A 15,855-nucleotide genomic window follows, 5' to 3' on the forward strand; every position below is an offset into this window, starting at 1 on the left:
TTCAGTATGGCCATGTGTGTCAACAAAAGAAATATTCCTTGGGCTTGCATTTAGTAGAGTACTAGTGGCTACTCCTTCTATGTTCCTCCATCAAGCTTTTCCTCTTCCCCAGATGTTAGCATTTTATCCCTCTTCAAATTTACTTATTTATATGTTTGTATCCTCCAGGGGAATAGAGACTCCTTAAAGACAAGAAATATTTGTGTCTTTGTATCCCTTATCTAGCACATTTTTATGCACATGGTAGGCACTTAATAAGTGTTTCTTGTTATTGTATTACCTCAGAATCCCCTTCCTGCTACCATTTCCCATATTCGTATCCTCAGTCTGGGCTAACCCCCATCATCTGATCTCTCTGCTCCTCTACTAGGTCTTCTGAACACAGATGAATGAAATCTTGAAACTGAACTGAATTCACATACTTCTATGTTTATGTTTCCTAACCTTGGCTGGGAACTCACATCTTCTTAACAATACTTTTTTTCTAACCTTCTTCATTTATTCACTTTTCCTCTTCTCACAAATGTTTGTTCCAAATGTTCCTTTCTTCTCTAGACAATTCACTGATTTCCCTAGGCTCCCCCTACTTACAGAAAGATACTTACCACTTTTCTGAGAAGACTGAGGGCACCCAATATGAGCACTCACAATTCTTCCCTTCATAATTTCCTTAAAATTCAGCATTGTCACCTAATTAAGAATCTCTTCTCATTAACACTAATCCTCTGTGTCATTGATCCTAATCCCTTCCACTTGAAGAAATAATGAAAAAGGATTTCTGAAGTATTTACTGTGTGCTAAGAACTGCTAAACTGAGGAAACAAACTGAAAAAATGGAGAAGTCTTTGCATTGAAAGGGCTCACACTATAATTGGGGGAGGTAATTAGGTAACATAGTGGATGGAGCACAGGGTTTGAAGTCAGAAAGACTCATCTTCCTGATGAGCTCCTGAGTTCAAATCTGACATTCACTAGCTGTGTAACCTTGGACAAGTCACTTAACTCTCTTGACCTCAGTTTCCTCACCAGTCTGTGAAAGGAACTGGAGAAGGAATGGCAAATAGGGACATGAAGAATCAGACCTGACTGAAACAACAACAGTTCTTAAAAGAGGTTACCTGCAGGATAGATGGCAAGGCTCAGAAGTCTTAAGGGTACATGGGAAAAAACCACAGGAATCTTTAGAGTGCATTACCTCCCCCAAAACCTTGCAGCTTACATTCTCTCTTTACTGACTACTTGCTACCTGCCTACAACACACTAGATGTCTCCAAGCCATTTTTTTAAAAAGCCTTCATTTGGGCCCATCGAGCTAACATCCTAATTTTCTTGTCTTCTTCAGTGCCTCTACTTCCTCACTACTCATTCCTCAACATTTTACAATCCGGTTCCTGCTCTTATCATTCCAGAAAATCTTTCCCCCCCCTCTCAAAAGTCACCAGTGAGAACCCCTAATGAAAATATAAGGACAGTCAGGTGACACAGTGGATAGAGTGCCAGGTCTGGAATCAGGAAGACTCATCTTCCTGAGTCAAATCTAGCCTCAGACACTGGGCAAGTCACTTAACAATGCTTGACTCAATTTACTCATTTGTAAAATGAGATGGAGAGGAAAATGGCAAATCACTTTAGTTTCTTTGTCATAAAAACCCCAAATGGGGTCTCAAAGAGTTGGAGATGACTAAATAATATCAATAATAACTAAAAAAAAATAGCCCCTTTCCCTCTTCATCTTCCTTGACTTCTCTGTAGCTTTTGACACCACTATTTCTTCCTGTTCAATACTTTCTCTTCCTTTTACTTCAAATACATCGTCTTCTCTATTTCTGTTTTCTGTGCCAATTCTTCAGCTTCTTTCTGACTCTTTAATGAGGGTGTTCCTCAAGGTTCTCTCCTTGAACTTTTTTCTTTAGACTCTCTTAGTAATCTCATTTTATTCTCATGGCCTCAGCTACCATGACTAGGAAGAAGACTTCCAAATCTGTCCTTACAAACTGGATTGCTTTCTCTGACCTTTAGTTCTACACCTCCATTTATATAGATATCCCAACACCAACTCAAACAGCTATTAACTCCCCCCAAATATACACATACATGTAAACATACATACACACACATGCTATAACTACTGCTAGAATATTTCTTCTTATGTTATGCCTTGTCAGGCAACATTTTCAATAGTACAGCCTAGACTTTCAATGTCTTTCTTGTACTTAAAAAAAGCCACTTTCAGTGGCTTTCTATTGGTCCTAAAATATAATTCAAACTCTTCTATGATCAATCATCTTTCCAAACTTATCAAATATTATTCCATTTTTCATATTCTATACCAGAGGTGTGCGTGTATATATGTATACACATATACATACATACATATTCACCCAGAACTCCCTAGTATGATCAGAACCGGATTAAAAATATAATTGAGAAATGTTTAACAAAATAAATAAAAATACAACATAATGTTAATCTGTGGTTTTCTAAATCAATATGTAGCCCACAAGGATCTGTTTCTATTTGAGTCTGATACTACTGGTCCACGAGCTAATCAAGTAAGAACTCTCTGCCCTCTCCTAGCTCTCTGGCTTTGCTTACACTTTTCCCTAGGTCAAGAACTGCCTCATTCCCTCTCTTTTTAATTTTGAATTACTATCCACCCATAAGAGTCCAACCATATCATGAAGCTTTCTCTGATCCCTCAGTTGGTCACCACCTTCCCATTCAAAAAATTTTTGTAGCACCCAGTTTTATAGCTTTCTATTAAATCTATTATATTATGTGGGGTATTGCAATTATCTGTGTATGGGCCTTACCCCTTCACTAGAATGGAAACGCCATGAGGGCAGACGATGTGCCATATCTAAACTTTTTCTCTTCCACCAATATTCAGCATACACTTGCCCTGCCCATAGTAGGCTTAATAAATCCTTGCTGAATACATGAATACCAGTCCTATCTCACTGCCCTCATCTCCCTTGCAAGGGGCATAGCACCTTAGACTGATGAAAGTTTCACCTAATAGATAGTAATTTGTGATAAAAAAAAAAAAGTAAAGACCCTGAGGTCATTAGAATAATGAGGGTTTGGGGGGTGGGGGTGGTAGTGGTGGGAGGTCATTAGAGAGCAAGTGCTGCCATGCCAGAAGACAGGGCTGAGGAGGGTGTTCAAGTCTAAGACCTGGAGCAGTTAGAGGGAACTAAGCATTAGGGGTGAGGGAAGATCAACACAGCTGTCATTTAGGAACCCGCCCCCCCAGCCCCATTCAGTGGAACGAGCTTTTCAGAGACTCAGCTAGGTGGGTAGTCAGATGGCACAGTGGCTAGAGTGCCTGGCCCAGAGTCAGGAACATTCTTCTACTCATCAGCCATGCCAGTATCTTTGCCAAGAAAACCCCAGATGAGATGACAAAGAATTGGACGTAACAGAAACCACCGAACAACAAAATTCAGTAGAACATAAAAGGGGTCAATCCAGTTTTTCTAATCCCTAACAAGAGTCTTCCACCCTGCTGTCTTCATCCTTTTCAATCCCACATTTTGATAAAAACCTTCTTCTTTCCCCTCAGATCTAGTGCTTAATCCTCCTTAAGCTCTGGGACCCCTTTCTCTAGCTCACATGTACTGTGATCTGCTGCTGCGTTGAAATAAGAATACGTTTTATTATCATCATTAAAATTAACTTTTCAATGCTTTGTAATAACTTCCTCATATTGCAAATGTATGTACATGGCACTTAATCATGTTATATATAAATATGCTCATACACACACATATACTATGTGCTATTTGTTTTTATATAGCATATAGTTATGTACAATATATATGACAATGTATACATGTGTCCATATATAAACTTAAGGAGTTTACATTCTATTATGAGAGGTAACATATATACAACCAACTGAGAGAGAGAAAAAAAATAGAGCTAGAGATAGAATTCCTTAAGGGAAGAACAGCCTTCATTTTGGACCTTTGTGTCCCTAGCACCTAACATAGTATCTGAACATAGAGATTTTTATTCAGTTATTTTCCAGTTGTGTTTGATTCTTTGTGATCCCTTTCCGGGTTTTCTTGACAGAAATACTGGAATGGTTTCCCATTCCCTTTTCCAGCACATTTTCCAAATGAGGAAACTGAGGCCCACAGAGTTAAGCGACTTGCCCAGGGTTATGCAGCTAGTAAATGTCTAAGGCAAGATTTGAACTCAGGAAGATGAGTTTTCCTGGCTGCAGGCCCAGTACTCTATCCACTATAACTAAATATAGATATATACATTTATTTTTAGATAAACTTATTTTATATAATTATATATTATTTGTATTATTTGTATATTTATGTTAAAATATATTTAAAGATTATATTTATTATATTTATAGACCATGTATTCTTATATAGATACATTCATATATTTATTATATACAGATATAGTTTGTTATATGTAAATATATTTATATTGTTACATATATGCATATATATTGCATATGCATACACATATTAAAATAAATGTATCATATATAAATATATTTATCTTATATTTATATGTATTTCATGATAACTTATTTTTATATTATAAGTAGAAAAAATCATATTTATATATTATATAGTTAAGTTATAAGAATGTATTTATATATTTATGCTAGCCATATATAAATATACAGTAATTCCTCACTGTATCTCAGTTCACTTATTGTGACTTCACTGTATTGCAAGTTTAAATATATATATATAAAATTCTGTATTGTGGAATTTTTGCTCTATTTCAGGATTTTGTGGATGAATACTGTACTGTAACAATGGAAATGCAGTGTGCCACTACCACTTGCACAAGTTTGCCAAGTTGTACACAGCACGCTATTGGCTGATGGAATGAAAGGCAACCAACCATAGCACTGTGTTCTGTATCCTAGGCGCTAATTGGCTCAGTGTTTATAACAGTGTGAGAAAGGTTAATAAGAGTGTAGAAAAGGTTTATAGGAGAGTGGGAAGGATTTATAAAGCCTTAAAATATATATAAAAAACAAAAGAAATATAACTGCTACTTTGTGGATTTTCACCTATTGCAGGGAGTTTTCCAAAGGTAACTCCCATGATAGGCGAGGGATCACTGTATATTTATTACATATATTATTTACATATATTACATATATAAAATACGTTTATATTTTATTTATTTTATATTATTTATATTTGTTTTATAACAATTCATTTTTATATTGCAAATATAAAAATCATGTTTATATTTTATATGGTTATACTATAAACATATATTTATGCATTTGTATATTTAAATCAATTATATAGAAAAATATTTATATATTTTGCAAGTAATATATTTCTATTTTATATTGTTTCTATTTGTTTTATTTGTTTTTATATATTTAAAATATAATAAATTATATTTGCATATTGTAAATATGTATTTACATTTTATGTACTTATAAATATGTATTTATGTTATAAAAATATGTTATTTTTACACAAAAATATAAATATCTAAGTGTCCTAAATATAGAAAAGGTGCCTAACCTTGCTGATTGATTAGTTTGTGATTTCCAGCATCCTTTCTTCACAACAATCCTCTGAGGTAATCAAGGCAAGTATTATGGTCCCCATTTTGCAAAGTCCCTTGGACCCTAACTGACCTGGGACAACCTTGTGCTTGAGATTACACAGGGAAGATGATGCAGGGCTGTTACTGCTTGCATATTCACACCTCAAAGGGAAAGATGGTTCCAGCTTTGCCCCTAATTTTGTAAGAGATTTGGCGCGAGACGTTTAAATGCTTCCGGGCTGTGCCATGAAGAAATGGTTGGCCACACTTTTAAGGTCTATCATTCCCCCCCACCACCCCCCTAGCGCCCAACTGCTCTTCCTAATTCCATGCTTCCTCTTCTAGTACCCCCAAGGCTGAGGAAGGCCTCTTTTTCCTTAGGTACAAGACTCCACGACCCCTTTGCTTCCTCCCACAGAAAGCGATGCTCTCAGCCTCCCTTCGCCCTCTGCCTCCCCCAGGTGCGCCTGACCTTGCATTTAAAAGGCTTGACGTCGGAGTGCACAATCATGTGCGCCTTCAGTGTCTGCTTCTGCACGAAACTCTTGAAGCACAGGTGACACTGGTAAGCCCTGATGTTGGTGTGGATCAGCACGTGCCTCTTCATGTTGGCCAGCAGGGTGAACTCCCGCCCGCAGATGCCACATTTGTGCTCCTTTACGCCCTACAAGGAGACAAGGGGCAGGAAATAGGGCGGTTAGCAGGTGCCGCTTGTTCCGGGACTTAGTAGGTAAATTGCCTTGTCTGTTACCCCGACCGCTCCACCCTTTTCCTGCTAAAGGAGCACAGATTGTAGTAGACGACTTTTTTTCTGGGAAATCTCAGTGAGAAAGACTATCAGAGGAGAAGAAAAGCCATTGATTTTGTTGTCGTTTTTCAAACCAGTCTGATTTCACTGGGATTTATTTTGTAAACCTTTCTCTTCTGACTTGGAATCAATATTCTCTATTGGTTCCAAGGCAGAGAAGAGCCCTAAAGCAAGGAGGGTTAAGTGACTTGCCCAGGATCACACTTCAGAAGTATTTGAGGCCAGAATTAAATCCAGCACACCTTCCTTCTCTAATTCTGGCTCTCACTGCACTGAGCCACCTAGCTGCCCCCCCCCCCCAGGATTTATATTTTAAACATCTCTAAACTTGAGCTGCTCACTGGAGGTGGAGGGAGTTACCCAAATTAATGAAACCACAGTTCCTTCCTTATTTAACTCTACTTCTAGACTGTTCAGATTATAAACTCCTTGAGGGTGACTCTAGTGCCTTATTTATCTCTACAGATCCGTCATTGATCAGGCTGATGCTTTGTGAACAGCTTTCATTTAATAAATATTTCTTTTCTTTTTTTTTTTAATTTTAAACCCTTATCTTCTGTGTATTGGCTCCTAGGTGGAAGAATGGTAAGGGTGGGCAATGGGGTCAAGTGACTTGCCCAGGGTCACACAGCTGGGAAGTGTCTGAGGCCAGATTTGAACCTAGGACCTCCTACCTCTAAGCCCTACTCTCAATCCACTGAGCTACCCAGCTGCCCCCTAATAAATGGACAGTCGCCTTGCCTTTTGAACTTTCAGACCTCAGTCACTGTATGTAGTGTGGGACATGACTCCAAAGCTCCCAAGGAGACAGGCTGCTCATTTCTAAAGAGAATTGGCAAGGAGGGGGATCACCCTCTGGGATTAGAAAAAAGTACAGAAGGAGTTGTTCTTGTTTCATTGTTTTTTGAGAAGTGCTTGAATGCTTAAGTAATGATGCTCTCAACTGAGAACATTTCCTGGGATTCATAACTGGGGTTTGGCCATTAGCTAACCCCAGCTAGTCATCAGTCTCAGAAAAAAAAAAAAGGATTTTTAGAGAGACCTTGACCCATTATAAATCTTGGAAACTAAAACTGAGAGGAAAAGCTTTTTTTAAAACGACAGAATTTCAAATGTTTGTAAGCCCTATGAATGTAAGCTCTTTGAAGGCAATTTTTTTTTTCATTTTTCTCTTTGTAGCATAGCATCTGCTCCATAGTAGGTGCTTAATAAAAACTCATTGGTTGGTTAATTGATTGGTGAATTATAGGTCCATTCTTTAAGTCCTAATATTGCAACAATATATTGTTAATTGTAATGAATTACTTATGCAGGACCAGGGTAGTTTGAAAGATTTAAATTCCAAACTCATGTCTATCATTTACTTATTTTTTAAACCCTTATCTTCTATCCTAGAATCCATACCAAGAATCAGTTCCAAGGCAGAAGAACAATAAGGAATAGGCAATTGGGGTTAAGTGACTTGCCCAGGGTCACATTACTAGGCAGTGTCTGAGAACAGATTTGAACCCAGGTCCTCCCATCTCCAGGCCTGGTTCTCTACACCCTGAATCACCTACCTGACCCTTGCCATTTACTTTCTATAGAGGCTTATAGAAAGTATATAACTGGCTGGATGGGGAAATGGCTATAGCAAAGGACTTGGAGTTCAAATAATGTCTCAGATGTTCCCTAGGTGTGCGACCCCTAGGCAAATCACTTAATCTCTCTGTTCCTCAGTTTCTTTTACCTATTCCTCAAATTCTTCATTTATCTATAAAACGGACATAGTAATAGCACCTACCTCAAGGGATTGTTGTGGGAAATAAATCAGTTAATATATGTAGTGATTTTCAAACCTTAAATTTTTAAATTAAAATTAAAATTAAAATTTTTAAACCTATTTAAATGTGTGTTGCTGTTAGTATTATTACTATTACTATTATTACTACCAATGACTGCATTTCCTCTTTAGGATGGCTAAGATAAGAAAATACCACTGCTCAGGATGACTAAGAGAAATAATCCAGGAAAACAATAAGGGGGTGGATAGATATCTGTTAAAACCAAATGCAGAAGCCAATTCATCTACAAAAACCATGCTTACAGTGTCATAAGAACTTAGAGCTGTAAGAAATATAAAAAAGTAACCCTTTCCATTTTGTTAATAAAAATACAATTTTAGTAACAAATCTAATTTGGAGTGGAAAGTCTTTTATCGAATATTCAGAAAATGGGTTTTAAAAATTACATAACAAATATAAGTACATTTCTGTTTTACCAGGGGGTGCCAGAGCCAGCTGGCACTAGAGCTGATATTAAATTTTCAGTGCGAACATTTAAAACCTTAGAAATAAGCAAAGGCTACAAATTAGGGCTTTATTTAATGTTTTCTTAAATTCTAAGATTTAAGAAAGTGAAGAGGAAAATGTTAATAATGCAGATTAAACTTAAAAGTCAGTTGTGGGCTATAGATAAATATAGATATAGCTATATATTTTCTTTATATTCTTGAACAATTTCTTTTCTCTTTATTTATTGAGAGCCCTACCTATGTACCTACTTACCTATATCTATCTATCTATCTATCTATCTATCTATCTATCTATCTATCTATCTATTTTAGTTGGAAAGCTAGTTGTTAATCATTTACCAGCACATTCTGGCTTCAACTCACTGAAAGTAATTTAAAGCGTTAGGTTTTAAAATTCATTTTCATTTTTAAACTCCAATTTAAAAGGAAATAAAGGTGAAAATAACCTTAAAGATCATGTGGCCAATCCCCTTATTTATATATTAAAACCCAACTTCGTTTTAGATTTTCTGTATAGTTATATACTAAAATTCCAACCCCTCATGTTTACACAATCTTTTAAGTTTGCAAATAATTTTATATATGAGATCACCTATGAATTTCACAACAACCCTGTGAAGTAGGAGTTATCATTATCTCCTTTTTACAGATAAGAAAACTGAGGTTCAGAGAGGTGTAGCTATAGGTGACTTGCCCAAGGTGACCCTTGGTCTCTGAAGCAAAACTTAAAGACAGCTCTTCCTGCATTTGCTAAGAATGGCCCAGTAGAAAGAGGACTGGCAAGTGGGAATCTGAAAATCTAGGTTCTCAACCAAGCTCTGCTATTTAAAACCTTCCCTGGGTGACCTTGGACAAATCACTTCCCTCATTCTAGGCTTGTTTTCTCATCTATAAAATGAGCAGATTAATCTAGATTTCTAACAAACTGTATCCTGGACCTCGAAATCCTATGACAATCTCTAGATGAGCCGCCCTATTCATAAATGGCCTCCTTTCTGCCTATGTTGAAGATTAAGGCCTAAGCAGAAACTCTCAGTTCTGAGCTTTTTCCAGCAAGGCAGAGTTGAGACACTGTTCATAGGCCCCAGGCATGCAAGTGTGAGCCCCAGGGACTCGCTAGATCATCCTGGCACCAGAGGGGTCTATCTGTTGATCTTAGAGGTATATATTGTTGCTTATTTTTAGGATTAACCAATAAAATATATCAATATTTTGGTTCTGAAATGAAAATCACATGTGAACCTTCCTACACAAGAATACACAATTTTGGAAACAAGGAGTAAAGGAGATTGATTGCTGTGTCCCCTTTAGGCCCAAAATGATTGCTGGGAGTGGAAGCCTTCAGAGACTGCCAGGGGCATCTGAGGCAGGTACAAAGTGGGAAGGAGGGAAGCTTTTTATTGAGTATTCAGACAGTTCTGAAACAAGCATGGAAAAGTAGATTTTATTCAATTAAAATTTTTTTCATCATTTAAATGCATTTAGATTCCTAAATCAAATGAGATTTTTACTATGGCTATGGCCAGTTTGTCCCATCTGGTCTTTTTTGTTGTTGTTGTTCCTCCTTTCTCCTCCTCCCAGATATCTTGAACTCCTTTTTAAAAGGATTTTAGAAACTCCCCATCAGCTCCTTTTCAGACCGTTTTGGGTCTCCTGAAATGAGCTATTCATCTCGTCTCTCAGTCTTAATTTAGGCCCTTTGTCTCCAGTTCCTGGATTTGGCAAGACCCTGTCTCCCTGGAAGATATCCACAGGTGCTTTTTGTTAATAGACTCTAGGGCAGAAACTGTTTGTACAAAACTCACAAAGCGGCTACTCCTTGAGGACCCAGAAAGGGAGTTGGATTTTGTGCAGGCCTTTCAAATGGAACCCATTCTAGTAGGGCAGAAATTTTATCTTGGTCAGGCAGGGGCCTCCCTTGACCCTGTAGTATTAAAGGATGTTTTTGAGATTCTGGCTTAGGAGAGGAGGCTGGCTTCAAAAAAGTCAGCTGAGGTCAAAAGGGTGGGAGGAGGCTAAACTGCCCTCTCGAGAGCTCAAAACAGAACAAAGTCACCCAGTTCAGGTGAGATTTCAGTTGGGCCATTTGGGCCGGGGTTTAGTTCAACCCAAATGGATTTAGAGTTTGGGGTCAAACTCAACTATGATGGCAATCGTTTCTCTTTCCGTGCCTCTGTTTGCTATGAGACTGAGGATAAGAAAAAAACAAAAGCAAACCAAAGACTGAGAAAAAAAAGTTCTCAAGCACCTTCTCTGCCCTGAAACTTCCAGGTCACCTGTTGTGAGAAGACAGCGTTGAGTTAGTATTGAATATAGGACCGAGAGTGGACAGAGCTTAAGTCTGGGGAACCACAGGCGGTTTTCAGTGGGGCTTCAAGGGGATTCAGCCCTCTCCTACAAAAGAGAAGGAAGGGGAGTCTACTTCACTCCAGAGAGAAGTGAGAAAGTGCCTGGGGACCTAGCAATAAGGAATTACCCAGACCAAGACTCTTGTTTGGTGTTCTTGTCTTTTGCACCAGAAAACAGGCATCCAGAGAAGTGGATCAGGGTCAGGGAGGTTCAGTCCAGGAGATGAGGAGTTAGGAGACATAGGTTCTAGTCCCAGACTGTTCACTTGCCAGTGCTATGACCTTGGGCATGCTGTTTGCCTCTCTGGGACTTTCTTTCCTCATCTGTAAAATGGATGGGTTAGACTAATTGAAGTCTAAGGACATTTCCAGCTCTGAGGTCCAGTTTCTGTCATAGTACCTATTTGAGGAACTTTGGGCAAGTCACTCACCTCATTGGGTCTCAATTTCCCCATCTATAAATGAACAAGAGCAGCTAGGGAGATTGAGGACAGTGAATAGCTTGAGCTAGGGAGTGCTGAGCTATAGTGGGGCTAAGCTATTTGCTTTTACAACTGCTATGTTGAGACCTCAACAAGAGAAGAGCATCTAACTGCCTGAGGAGGAGCGAACCAGCCCACATCTGATATGGAGCAGATCAAAGCCTTCTGAATTGATCAGTGGTGGGATTTGACTTAAGAATGGATGCTCCACAATGCAAGGATCCAGAGCAAGGCTGAGGGACTTATGAGAAAGAAAACTAGCCACACTCAGAGGAAGAACTATGGGAGGAGAGACACAGAAGAAAAACAACTGCTTGAACACATGGGCTGATGGGCATATTATTGGGGATGTAGACACTATATGATAACTCTAGTCCAAATATCAATAATATGGAATTACGTCCTGATCTCTGATACATGTAAAACCCAGTGGAATTGTGCATCAGCTAAGGGGAGATTAGGGGGAGAGGGAAAGAACATGAAATATGTAACTAGGGGGAAATATTCAAAATTTAAAAAAAAAGAATGGATGCTCCATTTCCAGCGTGGGCAAAATGGGGAGACCTAGTCAAAAATAAAAGAATAAAAGGAATGTTTATGTTGACTAGATGGCTTCAGAGTAGCATTTAGCTCTCTCTCTGGTATCCTATATCTTTTCTAATTTCTGTGGACGGGTGATGTATACAGCAAGGACTATGCTATAGGTAAGGAAGAAACAGAGCTCTCTGCCCTTATCTCAAGATCCTTGAATTTAATACAAATCTGGACTTCTTATTTCCTTGGCTGCCAGGCCAAGGTTGGACTATGCTATTGTTAAGATTAAAAATAATAAAGACTGATATAAATATAGAAATTAGTATTTTAATTAAAGCTGATAGCGATAAATCATTAGACCACGCGCATGTAAGAATTCAAAACTGCCGCTTCAGCCATAATTACCTCCCCTCTAATCCTGCGCCCAGTAGCTAAAGAGGAAGTTCAAAGTCACTACAGGAGTCTATATCCCTTCTCTTACATCATCCCACTTCCTGTCTACCATGAGGAATCATGGGAAATGTAGTTTCAAAGTCTCCCACATGTCCATAGAAAATATATATATACTTTTAGATGGCATTTCCCAAATTTCACTTTTACACTATCCATCTCTTGAAAAAGAGGTGCAATGGTGCAATGAAATGACTGACAAAAGAAAAGAAAGAAAAAAAGATGCAAAAGGGAACATGTATTAATTTTTTTTTGTTTGGACAAAGCAATAATTTGTTTTATATGCATATTTGTTTTACTTTCTTAAGTAGGTGAAGCAGGAAGAGGAGAAAACAAATTTTTCTTCATTGAAAAAACAGATTTTTTTTTATCCATGATACTACGTGTAAAACACAGTGGAATTGTTTGCTGGCTATGGGAAGTGGGAGGGAGGAGGGGAGGGAAAGAATATGAATCATGTAGCCATGGGAAAAAAATAATTTAAATTAAATAAATAAATAAGTAAATTTTTTAAAAAACAGATTTAAAAAAAAAAGCCTTTCTTTGCTCAAATTTTCCCTAGCTCCCTGCCCTGCCTCGCTTACCTTGTGGGTTAGGGAATGCTGCTTGAGGTGATGGGGCTGCACAAACTCCATGCCACACTCAGAGCAGATGTAGGGCCGGATGTCCTGGTGCTTCATCATGTGGTTCTGGAGCTGACTGGGGTACTGGAAAGTCTTGTCACACTCGGTGCAATTGTACTGGATGGGGCCCCGGTGAGTGGTGAGGTGCCTCTTCAGCTGGGCCAGGGTGGGGAAATCAAGGCCGCACTCCACACAGATATTCTCTCTCCCGCTCTCGTGCTTGGACTCGTGGGCCTTGAGTTCGCTGGGATAGGCGAAGCCGCGGCCGCAGATCCTGCAGTTGTAAGGCTTCACGTCACTGTGCTGCATCATGTGCCTCTTCAGGTGGCTGGTCTGCGTGAAGGCCTTGTGGCACACCTGGCACTTGTGGGGGCGGGTCCCCTGGTGGGTCAGCATGTGGGTGTGCAGGTGGCTGAGCTGCTTGAAGAGTTTCCCACAGCGGGTGCAGGCGTGGGGCTTGATGCCACTGTGGCCCAGGATGTGAGTGACCAGGTTGTACTTGGAGGTGTAGGACTTCTCACACATGGGGCACTGCCAGCGCTTCTGCTCTCCTCCCACATCCACGTAGTAGCTGTCATCGATCTGGATGTTGACATCCACCCGCTCCACCTTCTGCTTGCTCTCCTCACCGTCCTGCATCTCGGCTTTGGGGGGCATCGGTGGCTGTGCCGGACGTTTGGCCTGGAAGGGATGCCGGCCGTAGGGGAAGCCCGGGGGAGGCATGAAGAAAGGGAACACCAGGCCTGGGTGGACTTTGGGGTAGTAGGGGTAAGGTGTCGATAGGAATGGGGGGGGAGGAGGATGGGACCACATGGTGCTGGGTTTGATGGGCTCTTGCTTGATAGGTTTGGCCCCCAAGTGTTCTAGGGTTCGATAGAACTGGAAACCTATGTTACAGAGGTCGATCATCTGGGCGTCGTATTTGGGCGGTGGGGGCTGCTGGAAGAGCAACGGTAGGCTGGGTGACCCGGGTCTTTTATCCTTGTCGGATTGATGGGAAGTTGTGGCATTGGCTGGAGGGTGGCTATATGGCATCTTGGTGGGCATGCTCTTCCGTTTCCGAGACCCGCCTCCTTCTAAGATTCCTGGGAATCCATCCAGGTCTCCTGACGGAGGTTCGTACCGAAACTGGGAAAAGGGCCCCCTGTATTCTTCTGGGAAGAGTTGTCTCTGGTGAGATTTCATCCTCGGTGCTCCCAACTGTAGGCAATGGGGGAAGTGGGGAGCTCTCTTCATGCTCATGCTAAAACATACATCTTCGTCTTTGATCATCCTCGAGTCGCTCTGCATTGTTGGTGGCTTCCTTCAAAAAGAAAGAAAAGTTATTTGAAAACTCTTCACCTTCCGGTCTCAGGTGGATAAGCTCAGCATTGATTTATGGGGAGTAATACTTGCTTAATATTGACCTTAATTTCTTCTTCCCAGGGTCATTTTGGATACCATTTAACTTTCTCCATGCAAACAAGGTCCCCGGAGTTACAAAGCATTGACTATACCCTGGAAGCTCAATTCTAAATCACCTTCAAGTCCAGTGTGAAATCTGACATTCTCTTGAGCTCCCTTAAATCAAATCCTGAAATAGTTATTAAGCCTCTACTATGTGTAAGGAACCATGCTAGGCATATTTTTTTTAGTGACTGAACCTACATCATAGCATTTTGGGGTAAATCATATTAAATGCTCCAATTCTGTAATAACTATTCATGTAATTTATAAGCACCAAGTTCCAATCTGTAGTCATGGAAGGGTTGAAATAATAAAGATTAACTCATTTCTATAGCACTTTGAAGGTCTACAAAGCATGTTCCTTGCTATATCACATGGAGGTGAGTAAGAAAAACTTCAGCCCTTCACCTACTAGCTTTGCAACCTGGACCAAGTCACCTTTCTGGGCTTTAGTTTTTATTGTTCAGTCATTTCACTTATGCCCAACTCTTCATGACCCCAATGGGATTTTCTTGGCAAAGTTACTGACTGGAGTGGTTTGCCATATCCTTCTCTGGCTCATTTTACAGATGAGGAAACTGAGGCAAACAAGGTTGAGTGACTTGCCCAGGGTGATACAGATAGTATGTGCCTGAGGACAGATTCAAACTCAAGACAAGTCTAACTCTCTTTAGGCCTGATACTCTATCCACTGCACTACTGGGCCTCAGTTTACTCTTTTATAAAGTGAAGAGATTGGACTAAATGGCCTCTCAGGTTCCTTCCAGTGCTAAAGCTCTGATTTTACAAATATAGAAATGGAGGCTATAAGAGATTAGGGGACTTGCCCATGAATTAACAGGTAGGGAGTAGCTAAGGCTAAAAGTGTCTCCTGCCTTCTGCTCCCTTTACCCACTGTACCATGGTGTCTGAAACAAAATGTCCAAGTTGGGAAACTTCTCTAGGTATGACTTGGTCCCTCCCTATCCTTGACTCCAGGTATCCCTGTGACCTACCTGGGCCCTGTCTCTTGTGACAAGTTTGCATGGGTCATACCAACCCTTTCCTTTATCCAAAATATGAAATTTCCATTTTCCTCAACCAAGAAAGTTTTGAGTACCAATAAACTGGTTATATATGAGAGGTGGAGTGACTTTGAGATCTCAGCTAAGAGCATGGAAATGTTTTCTCCTCTAAACCATTCGAAAAGTCTTTCTCACCTTTATCTATTTATTAGCCAGTAATGAACAATCTCCTCAAGTCACATGACTCTCATTCACCTCATTCCCCATATTAGTGAAGCTGCCAATTCGGTTCTCCATGGTGCCCTACCTACAGCTGG

At 39.8% G+C, this 15,855-nt stretch overlaps 1 protein-coding gene across 1 annotated transcript in view; it reads right to left on the reverse strand.

The window, feature by feature from the left end:
• ZNF366 (zinc finger protein 366) overlaps nt 1-14,384 on the reverse strand; it is a 40,121-nt gene extending 25,737 nt beyond the window's left edge. The window contains exons 1-2 of the mRNA XM_044663008.1: nt 13,050-14,384; nt 6,023-6,214 (exon numbers count right to left, since the gene is read on the reverse strand). Of these exons, the coding sequence (XP_044518943.1) occupies nt 6,023-6,214; nt 13,050-14,378 (1,521 nt within the window). The 5' untranslated portion in view covers nt 14,379-14,384. The remainder of the gene's footprint in view (nt 1-6,022; nt 6,215-13,049) is intronic.
• Nucleotides 14,385-15,855: the final 1,471 nt, after the last annotated feature.

Source organism: Gracilinanus agilis, chromosome 1 (genome assembly GCF_016433145.1).
Source record: "Gracilinanus agilis isolate LMUSP501 chromosome 1, AgileGrace, whole genome shotgun sequence".
In the NCBI taxonomy this organism is placed as follows: Eukaryota; Metazoa; Chordata; class Mammalia; order Didelphimorphia; family Didelphidae; genus Gracilinanus; species Gracilinanus agilis.